Source organism: Labeo rohita, unplaced genomic scaffold, assembly GCF_022985175.1.
Source record: "Labeo rohita strain BAU-BD-2019 unplaced genomic scaffold, IGBB_LRoh.1.0 scaffold_1613, whole genome shotgun sequence".
NCBI lineage: Eukaryota > Metazoa > Chordata > Actinopteri > Cypriniformes > Cyprinidae > Labeo > Labeo rohita.
Window position 1 is genome coordinate 5355 of NW_026127795.1, and position 10805 is coordinate 16159.

The 10805-nt window shown below is 42.1% G+C and overlaps 1 protein-coding gene across 1 annotated transcript; it reads right to left on the bottom strand.

Annotated features, from left to right (window-relative positions):
- Window positions 1-2402: 2402 nt before the first annotated feature.
- On the bottom strand, window positions 2403-10358 carry LOC127158626 (uncharacterized; the record flags this gene model as incomplete). Its single annotated transcript, XM_051101686.1, has 2 exons — window positions 2403-2574; window positions 8507-10358. Coding segments are annotated over 2 exons (1956 nt in total), but the record flags the coding sequence as incomplete, so codon positions are not given.
- Window positions 10359-10805: the final 447 nt, after the last annotated feature.

The window sequence follows — 10805 nt, forward strand, 5'->3', positions numbered from 1 at the left end:
CCGGTTTAGAATCCTCAAGTCCAAGATTGGTTAAGATTAGTCTGCCATCTTCTTGGGTACAATGAAGTATGGGGTGAAGAAGCCCCTCTTCATTTTGGCTTGGGGGACAGACTCAACTGCTCCCTTCCTCAGAAGGGTTGCAACCTCCGCCCGCAGAACAGCAGCATTCTCGCCTCCCACCGAGGTAAAGAGAATGCCCCTGAACTTGGGCGGTTGCCTGGAGAACTGAATCACATAGCTTAGCTGAATGGTTCTGAGGAGCCATCGGGAGGAACTGGAGAGGGCTTGACCAAGCATCCAGATACCCAGCCAATGGTGCCAGAGGAACTACACTCAACGTACCTCGGGTGGGGTTGTGGCTGGGCAGACTGGCAGGCATTGTGGTAGGAAGTGAAATGTCCTGCAACCCAATCCATGCCTTGTCTACGAGGGCTGCTCTCTGCATCAGTGGTGAAAGTGGGAGACTGTGCTCGCCAACATGCACTGACTGGGCCGAGAGTGCACCCTCTCTCACCTGAACATGAGGAGCCAAACATGCTTCGTACAATGTGTGTATTGTGAGCGTCTGGCTGCTGTGGGGCCTGAAACACTGTATGTGATACCCAGAGAAGAAGGCAATTGCTCCTTATTGACCATGTTATGGCAGTCAGCCTGATGGCCGACAGCTGTGATGGAACCGAATTTACCTCCCGTCCCCCCGACGAAAGTGGATTCAGGTTGGTCCGGAAGTTCCTCTTCCCTTGGTGGCTCATCTCAGGGACGCTTCGAAGCATTGCGAAGGTTCCGGGTCACCTGAGAATGAGCTGGTGGCGCCACTTTCCTACGGGTTGATGGCCGCTTTGTAGGGGGCCGTCCTCGGTGATAAACAGATGGAGGCCGCTGGCTCGAAGGAGCATGGCCCTGCGCCATGTCGAGGCAGCATGCTTGGTCTGTTCCTTCACTGTGGAGAACTGCTACACAAATTCTTCAACAGTGTAGCCAAAGAGTCCAACCTGTGAAATGGGGTGTCAAGAAAGTGAACTTTCTTGGCTTCCTGCATCTCTGCCAGGTTGAGCCACAGGTGGCGCTCCTGTACCACCATTGTGGACATCACTCTCCACACAGCCTGTGCCGCCAAATTTCATAGCCCGGAGGGCATAGTTGGTGGCCGAACGCAGTTCCTGCAGAACCTCTGGTTTGAGTTTTTTCAATGCCTTGGTCTGCAGGAGTCATGCTCGGAACCCAGAAACCAATCATCCAGCCTCGAGCACTCAGGTGGCGGAGACCACTCTAGCCCGATGCTCTTTTTCGGCATCTGCTTCAGACTGGTGCTGAGGGCCCCATAGGTTCTTGCCCAGCTAGAGCGTTATCCAAGCGTGCTGCTTTAGCGTGGGCCTTGCCCAAACACTGAAGGCAGAGCTCGTGCCGACCATCGCCCAAGATGGTTATACCACATCCAGAAGCACACGGTCGGTAAGGCATGATGAATCACACAAAACCGATCCATGCAACTCCTACTCAAGAAAATTTGCTCCTTTAAAAAAGGAAAATTTGCTCTTTCAGAGATTGCTGTCGAAGCACCCAGGGGAACTCTCACAACACTTACCCGTGTATAAGAGGGAGAGACTGCTGCTCATGCCTTAAATCCAACAACGAGGTTCAAAGAGGTGAGTGAAACGCTGCTTCTCATGAAGAGACGCTGCATTCGGCTCAGAAGAATAGAACGAGTGAGCAGATGCTAAGCTAGGCTATTTATACCAGAATATCCAGGTGTGGCTAGCTATGCAAATTATGCACACCCCAATTTGATTGGCCTTTTCTCAAAGATCTCAGAGGTGTTTGGGCTGCCAAGAGTGACCCCTAGTGTCGTACACTCTACAAAACGTTGAAGTAAATGACTGAAAGGGAACATCTTATTTAGCCTTGTCATTTCTACACTATTAATGTTAAAATCAGCATTTACTGTTGTGATAATACATGCATCATCTGCAAATCTTTAATACTGTACTTCTTTATAGCAGAGAGGCAGCACACAATTCCTTAACTGAAGAGAATTTGGTGGTACATAAAATATTATAGGATGTAGCAGCGAAAGATCATCATCACCATGACTCTGAGTATGTGAGATTTATACAGCCTCGTTACATTGATGCACTGCTTATTTTAAATTGTGGAAATAAGCAAAAGATTTTAAAAGTTGATTGTGCCATGCGGTCCCAATGAAACGGATGTGGGCTTACAATGCTTACAATGAGTGAAAGTATAGCAGGACACTGACTTTTTAACCACAAATATAAAATAAAAAAAAAATAAAAAAAAACTCATCTAGCCATGGGTGTGTGCACTGGTTGTTGATATAGGGGAAGAGAGGTGCTCCCATACCCCACTTAAAAATAGTTTTAAAAAAAAATAAAAAAAACCTCACCTATTGCAGACCATGTTAGTACGGAAAAGAAGGAAATCTTTACTCTAGTATGCCAAAACGTTTTTGTTAGCGTTTAAAATACATACCATTAATTTCATCTGCAGTTTCTGTGTCCAGGGTTGTATCTTCATCACTCTCATCCTCATCGTCGTCATCATCATCTGTGAAATCTGGACAATCAATGGGAAAGTACCAATTCAATCTTCAGTCAAAACAAAATTCCAACTTTTGCATACTTCATTGTGGCTGGGTTCTTATGCTTACAAGGTGATATTGGGTAAAATTAGGCTTTACCATACAGTGGGTAGTTGCAAATAATGTACATGGCATTTCCTTTCCTTTTGTATTTCCTCCCCCTCACTGTTTTTGATGTGCAAAATAGAGGTTCAAAATATAAACAAAATATAAATAAACAAGGCAGACAGCGCACCCTGTTTGTTTTCTTTGTTTTCTAAATGCACAAAATTGTGTTGGTATTATGTGTATACAAATAAAAGTAGACCCTTCACAGATTCGATTGCTGTATTGCTCTTATCTATAGGATCAAAACTGAATGTGTAATTTAAGTTCTTATTGGGGTCATCAGGAGAAGACGCTTCAAAATGCGTATTTGTGTTTGCCAACCCCAGGGGGTTAAGTTGTACTCATTAGGGATGTACGGATGAGGAAATTAAGCATAAACAAAATGTTCCGTTGAGCTTTTGTCTCCCTCATTGTCCGGTCAATGATTATGCTGTTTTATTATTGTAACAATACACAGCAACATCAGACAAGGGTAAAAGTCTAACTGAATGGTTTAACAACATGGGCAGATAAAACACAATGCTAAACAGTAAAGCAGTGGGAGGTAAGTATAATCCAAAGGGAAACGGTCTATACACAGGTAAGTATATCAGGGCCCGAAACAAATTGACACATCAGGGGTAAACTGGTCATCTTCATTTATCTATGTCTACAGATTTTAATCTGTGGTGGTTTTTAAAACAGATTAACAAAAGGGAAACTGTTAAGTACATGCACAGGTAAGTATATTCCAAAGGGAAATGGGCAACAGGTAAGTACATGCACAGGTAAGTATATTCCAATGGGAAAACAGGTACCAGGTAAGTATATTCCAAAAAGAAAAGAGTACTAAGTATATTCCAAAGGAAATGGGTAACAGGTAAGTATATTCCAAATTGAAACAGGTAACAGGTAAGTATATTCCAAAGGGAAAAGGGTACCAGGTAAGTACATGCAAGTGTAAGCATGTTCCAAAGGGGAATGGATAACAGGTAAATATATTCCAAAGGGAAACAGGCAAGTATATTCCAAAGGGAAAAGGGTACCAGGTAAGTATGTTCCAAAGAGAAAAGGGTACCAGGTAAGTATATTCCAAAGGAAATGGGTAACAGGTAAGTACATGCACATGTAAGCATGTTCCAAAGGGGAATGGATAACAGGTAAATATATTCCAAAGGGAAACAGGCAAGTATATTTCAAAGGGAAAAGGGTACCAGGTAAGTATGTTCCAAAGAGAAAAGGGTACCAGGTAAGTATATTCCAAAGGAAATGGGTAACAGGTAAGTACACGCACATGTAAGCATGTTCCAAAGGGGAATGGATAACAGGTAAATATATTCCAAAGGGAAACAGGCAAGTATATTCCAAAGGGAAAAGGGTACCAGGTAAGTATGTTTCAAAGAGAAAAGGGTACCAGGTAAGTATATTCCAAAGGAAATGGGTAACAGGTAAGTACATGCACATGTAAGCATGTTCCAAAGGGGAATGGATAACAGGTAAATATATTCCAAAGGGAAACAGGCAAGTATATTTCAAAGGGAAAAGGGTACCAGGTAAGTATGTTCCAAAGAGAAAAGGGTACCAGGTAAGTATATTCCAAAGGAAATGGGTAACAGGTAAGTACACGCACATGTAAGCATGTTCCAAAGGGGAATGGATAACAGGTAAATATATTCCAAAGGGAAACAGGCAAGTATATTTCAAAGGGAAAAGGGTACCTGGTAAGTATGTTTCAAAGAGAAAAGGGTACCAGGTAAGTATATTCCAAAGGAAATGGGTAACAGGTAAGTACATGCACATGTAAGCATGTTCCAAAGGGGAATGGATAACAGGTAAATATATTCCAAAGGGAAACAGGCAAGTATATTTTAAAGGGAAAAGGGTACCAGGTAAGTATGTTCCAAAGAGAAAAGGGTACCAGGTAAGTATATTCCAAAGGAAATGGGTAACAGGTAAGTACATGCACATGTAAGCATGTTCCAAAGGGGAATGGATAACAGGTAAATATATTCCAAAGGGAAACAGGCAAGTATATTTTAAAGGGAAAAGGGTACCAGGTAAGTATGTTCCAAAGAGAAAAGGGTACCAGGTAAGTATATTCCAAAGGAAATGGGTAACAGGTAAGTACATGCACATGTAAGCATGTTCCAAAGGGGAATGGATAACAGGTAAATATATTCCAAAGGGAAACAGGCAAGTATATTTTAAAGGGAAAAGGGTACCAGGTAAGTATGTTCCAAAGAGAAAAGGGTACCAGGTAAGTATATTCCAAAGGAAATGGGTAACAGGTAAGTACATGCACATGTAAGCATGTTCCAAAGGGGAATGGATAACAGGTAAATATATTCCAAAGGGAAACAGGCAAGTATATTTTAAAGGGAAAAGGGTACCAGGTAAGTATGTTCCAAAGAGAAAAGGGTACCAGGTAAGTATATTCCAAAGGAAATGGGTAACAGGTAAGTACATGCACATGTAAGCATGTTCCAAAGGGGAATGGATAACAGGTAAATATATTCCAAAGGGAAACAGGCAAGTATATTCCAAAGGGAAAAGGGTACCTGGTAAGTATGTTTCAAAGAGAAAAGGGTACCAGGTAAGTATATTCCAAAGGAAATGGGTAACAGGTAAGTAGATGCACATGTAAGCATGTTCCAAAGGGGAATGGATAACAGGTAAATATATTCCAAAGGGAAACAGGCAAGTATATTTTAAAGGGAAAAGGGTACCAGGTAAGTATGTTCCAAAGAGAAAAGGGTACCAGGTAAGTATATTCCAAAGGAAATGGGTAACAGGTAAGTACATGCACATGTAAGCATGTTCCAAAGGGGAATGGATAACAGGTAAATATATTCCAAAGGGAAACAGGCAAGTATATTTCAAAGGGAAAAGGGTACCAGGTAAGTATGTTCCAAAGAGAAAAGGGTACCAGGTAAGTATATTCCAAAGGAAATGGGTAACAGGTAAATATATTTCTAAGGGAAACAGGTAACAGGTAAGTATATTCCAAAGGTAAAGGGGTACCAGTTAAGTTTTTGAGTGTCACAGAGCACACCTTTTTGTGGTTTTGTTTGTGTGTTCTGGACTGCGTCTCCCATACTACTGTGCACTCTAATTGTCTGATCACCACCAGCTGTTTGTTATCTATTCATTAGTGTTTCCCTTTACGTTTCCCTTTGTTTGTAGATTGTTGCTGTAGTGTTCATGTTACCTGGTGTCCTGTTCCTGACTGTGGCTTTGTGGCTGTGGCTCTGACTGTGTTCTGTGGATTTTTGTTTTGAACTTCATTAAATCTTGCTTCACTTTGATCTTTTGTTCTGTGGTTCATGACAGAAGACTACAGCCATTTTTACATCCAGCAGTTTGTTTTTTGTTTTTTCCTTTTTTCCTCACTGGAACGATAGATCTCCGGAGTTTTCCCCCCGACTACTGTGAAGGGCAGGCGGCCCGACTGCAACAGTTGTGAGCTCTACACCAGCAGGGAACGGGGATAACAGATTTTGCCCAAAGTTATAAGTAAGACTGCAGCACTGGGGCTGGGTTGTGAGGAAGCAGCGCTAAAGGAATTTTTAAATCTTGGCCTGGATGATCCTTTGCCCCAGAGGGAGATGAAGGGACTTAGAGGCTTCCATTATTGGGCGGTTGTTGACTATGTTGGTTACCGCAGTCTGGTAAAGTCATGTCTGTCTGAATCCAATATAGTGTTCCCAGAGATGCCCCATGTCGACTCAATGTCCTCAGAGGAGGAGGAAGCCTTCCTGTCTCCTACTCGCAAGCGAAGGTTGAGGAGGAGAGCAGCTAAGCTCCAGTGGTCCTGGAGGACCCGACTCTGGTGATCTTGAGTCCCGAGGGTCCTGGAAGATCTGGCTCCGGTGGTTCTGAATCCAGTGGTCCGGGAGGACCCCACTCCCTTGGGCTCGAATCCAGTGGTCCTGGAGGACCAGACTTATGGAGTCACCCAATCTCACAGCTTCTGCCCTAATAAAGAAGGTGGTCTTCGCTTATTACCTCAGGGCTGTTCTGCATGCGTGGACCACTCCAGAGCCCGCTGCAGTCCAGGAGTCCTCAGAGCCCACTTCAGTCCGGGAATCCTCAGAGCTCGCTCCAGTTTGGGAACCCTTATCCCCTTGGCCTCTTGCACTGCCGGCTCCGCCCTGGCTCTTTACTCTGTCAGTCCCTGTGGATTTTTGTTTTGAACTTCATTAAATCTTGCTGCACTTGGATCTTTTGTTCTGTGGTTTGTAACAGTAAGTATATTCCAAAGGGAAACGGGTAACAGGTAAGTATATTCCAAAGATAAATGGGTACCAGGTAAGTATTTTCCAAAGGGAAACGGGTAACAGGTAAAAGGGAAACTTGCAATAGGTAAGGATGTTCCAAAGGGAAACAGGTACCAGATAAGTACACTAACCCAAATCATAAACGCAACATTTTGTTTTTGCCCCCATTTTTCATGAGCTGAACTCAAAAATGTGGAGAGTGGAGTGGCCTTTTACTGTGGCCAGCCTAAGGCACACCTGTGCAATAATCATGCTGACTAATCAGAATCTTGATATGCCACACCTGTGAGGTGGATGGATTATCTCGGCAAAGGATAAGTGCTCACTTACACAGATTTAGACAGATTTGTGAACAATATTTGAGCGAAATAGGCCTTTTGTGTACATAGAAAAAGTCTTAAATCTTTGAATTTAGCTCATGAAAAATGGGGGCAAAAACAAAAGTGTTGCGTTGGTTTTTGGCACCACATTCATCTGCAAACTTCCTGAGACACTGATGTCCCCTGTAGTATGTGAGGCAGTGAGGAACAGCGAATAAATATTCAGTCTCTAAATCTGATGATTATGAAGAGAGAGCAATTTCTGTTCATACTCAGACAAATTCATTTCTTTTTGTGTGATTGAACAATCTCGTTCCAGGACTCGTCTCCTATTGAACAGCACAATCTTGTTCTTGCAACATTGGAATAGCTCGGTGGTGTTGCCGCCTCCTCCAGTGCTGCAGTTGCTAACTTTGATTTTTCATCAAGATGCTTGTTAAGCTTCATGTTGTCTTCGGGGAGTGGTAGTTTGCGCATGGTCTGTAGAAATCTGCCAAGCTGGCGGATTTTTTTGCCGAATATAGTCATGTTTTGAGGGGTCATGTCCGTGTTTACAGGTAAAACAGGTAAGTATATTCCAAAGGGAAAAGGTTACCAGGTAAGTACACTAAACTAAATTATAAATGCAACATTTTGTTTTTGCCCCTATTTTTCATGAGCTGAACTCAAAAATGTGGAGAGTGGAGTGGCCTTTTACTGTGGCCAGCCTAAGGCACACCTGTGCAATAATCATGCTGACTAATCAGAATCTTGATAATCCATCTACCTCACAGGTGTGGCATATCTCGGCAAAGGAGAAGTGCTCACTAACACAGATTTAGACAGATTTGTGAGCAATATTTGAGACAAATAGGCCTTTTGTGTACATAGAAAAAGTCTTAGATCTTTGAATTCAGCTCATGAAAAATGGGGGCAAAAACAAAAGTGTTGCGTTTATAATTTTGGTCAGAGTATATTACAAAGGGAAGCGGGTAACAGGCAAGTATATTCCAAAGGGAAATGGGTAACAGGTAAGTACATGCACAGGTAAGTATATTCCAAAGGGAAAGGGGCAATGGGTAAGTATATTCCAAAGGCAAACGGGTACCAGGTAAGTATATTCCAAAGGTAAAGGGGCAATAGGTAAGTATATTCCAAGTATATTCAATTGTGTAACTCTTAACTTATGTTAAGAGATGGATCCTTACTGTAAAACCTTTTCAAACTTATATGAACTTACATACCTCCAATTTCATCAAGCGTTTTTCCTCGTAGCTCATGCAGCTTTCCTTTCTCAAGGGCAAGAAGCAGCTTGGAAATTTTTGCACTCTGTATGGTGGCCTCAGAAAGACGGTAAAACTGTCTGTGCACTGTTATGTCGTGACCCAAAAAGTCCGCCAGCTGATCCATTTCGTTGTTCTTTAAATTCAACATCTGAGAAGTAGTTGCGATTTCTTTCCTCAGCTGAGTAGATCGTAAAAAATCAGGTTTTTGGGCACCACATTCATCTGCAAACTTCCTAAGACACTGATGTCCCCTGTAGCACGTGAGGCAGTGAGGAATGGCGAATAAATACTCGTTCTTGTTGGGCACACCACACTGCTCTCTCTTCATAATCATCAGATTTAAGGACTTCGTCATTTCAGGAGTCAGCAACACTGCCACTTTTCTTCCCCTTTTTCCCTTGAGCTCGACCCGCTCAAAGTACATGCACAATTTCTGTTCATACTCCGATAAATTCATTTCTTTTTGTGTAATTGAACAATCTCGTTCCAGGAAATTTTTTAGCTTCATTTTTGAAACTTCTCCTACTCGTCTCCTATTGAAAAGCACAATCTTGGTCAGCGTTGTTCTTGCAACATTGGAATAATTCTGTGGTGTTGCTGCCTTCTCCAGTGCTGCAGTTGCTGACTTTGCCTTTTCATCAAGATGCTTGTTAAGCTTCATGATGTCTTCGGTAAGTGGAAGTTTCGTTGGCTTGTTATATTTTAAATCACTAATCGTGTTTAAAGCACTGTGTGAAATGTATTCAGACCACTTAGCCCGATAAAGCTTTTGGAAAGCATCTGAGGACTTCACTAGGTTTTCATCTTCAGCCATGAGGGCATGGCAGTGAATTATGTCATTTACTTTCAACAGGGAGTGGCCGATTTTTAATGCAAGACTTGGAGTCTTATAGATGTTATTGTTCTTATCAAACCCTGCAGTTTCCTTCACAGCCTCAATCACATTCAGGAAATTTGATGGTTTAACCGCATCCTCTAAAGTTAGGACTGGAGACCTCTTGCGCATTGTCTGTAGAAATCGGCCAAGCTGGCGGATTTTTTGCCGAATATAGTCGTGTTTTGAGGGATCATGTCCATGTTTACTGTAAAGGGACTCTGCAAATCTTAAAAGACAAAAGTCATTGCGAACAAGTGCAGCAATTTCATCATCGTGCATGCGGCTTAACATCTTAAGCACCCCTTCTTCAACAGCGCTTGAACATGTTGATTTGGCTACTGATGCTAAGCCAAGTATTCTCTTCCTGCCTTGGTGGTCATGGTCCGTTGGTCTTGAAGGGCACCTTCTCATGTGTCTCCATAGCTCTGCTCTCAAAAACATGCCCTTACAATGGAGACAATATTCATATTTTTTAAAGTCACCCTTGGCTCTTCTTTTGACTTTAAGCGAACCAGCTCCATCTTTCAGCACCTCATAGTTATGTATGAAGTTTCCTTTGTTTCTAAGTTTCTCTAGCCACTCCTTTCTACTTTTTGAGCCTGCAGGGAAACTCAAAGCTTTGGCGATCTCTGCATTTTCCTTAACATGAACTTTAAAATGTCTAGCTATTTTAAAATGAGCTTTTTTGCAAACAAAGCAAAAATTCAACCCCTTCTTTGCAATAGTTGTTGAGTCTGTTGTGTTTGCGGATGTTTCATTTGCAGTTATTCCACTGATGTGACTTATATCCATCACTGATGATTCTTTCTCTGCCAGAACTGTAGATTTTGCCAATCTGCTTGGTGGTTCATCATCTTCTGAATCGGTTTCTGAAGCTGGAACATATTCTGGATCATTATCTGATATGTCCTCTTCACTTGTTTCAGTTTCATTCTAATTCAAAGATAACAAAACAAATAGTAAGGCATACATAACACACACATAAAACATCACAATGACACCATATTGAAGCATTGCAATGTACAACATTTCCTTTGGAAACTCCTGAGTTAGCAATTTATTATCTCACTGATAATCCATAATGGCTTGATAAACAAGCATTTTGGATAGGGTTGGGCGATGTGTACCAAACTGGCATCAGGCAATGTCTACAGTGAAACATTGAAATATTGGGTAGTGCACGCAGTTATAAAAGTCAGACACATCACCTTTGTATATACATGTGCTGTGCAGATATTAAGTCACATGCATCTTCACACAAATAGTTCATCCAAAAATGAAAATTACACCATAATCTCCACCATAAGACTCCACATAATCCATATGATGTAAACTGCATCGATCTGCTTCAGAGGACTTATTCCTTTAAAATATAGGAAA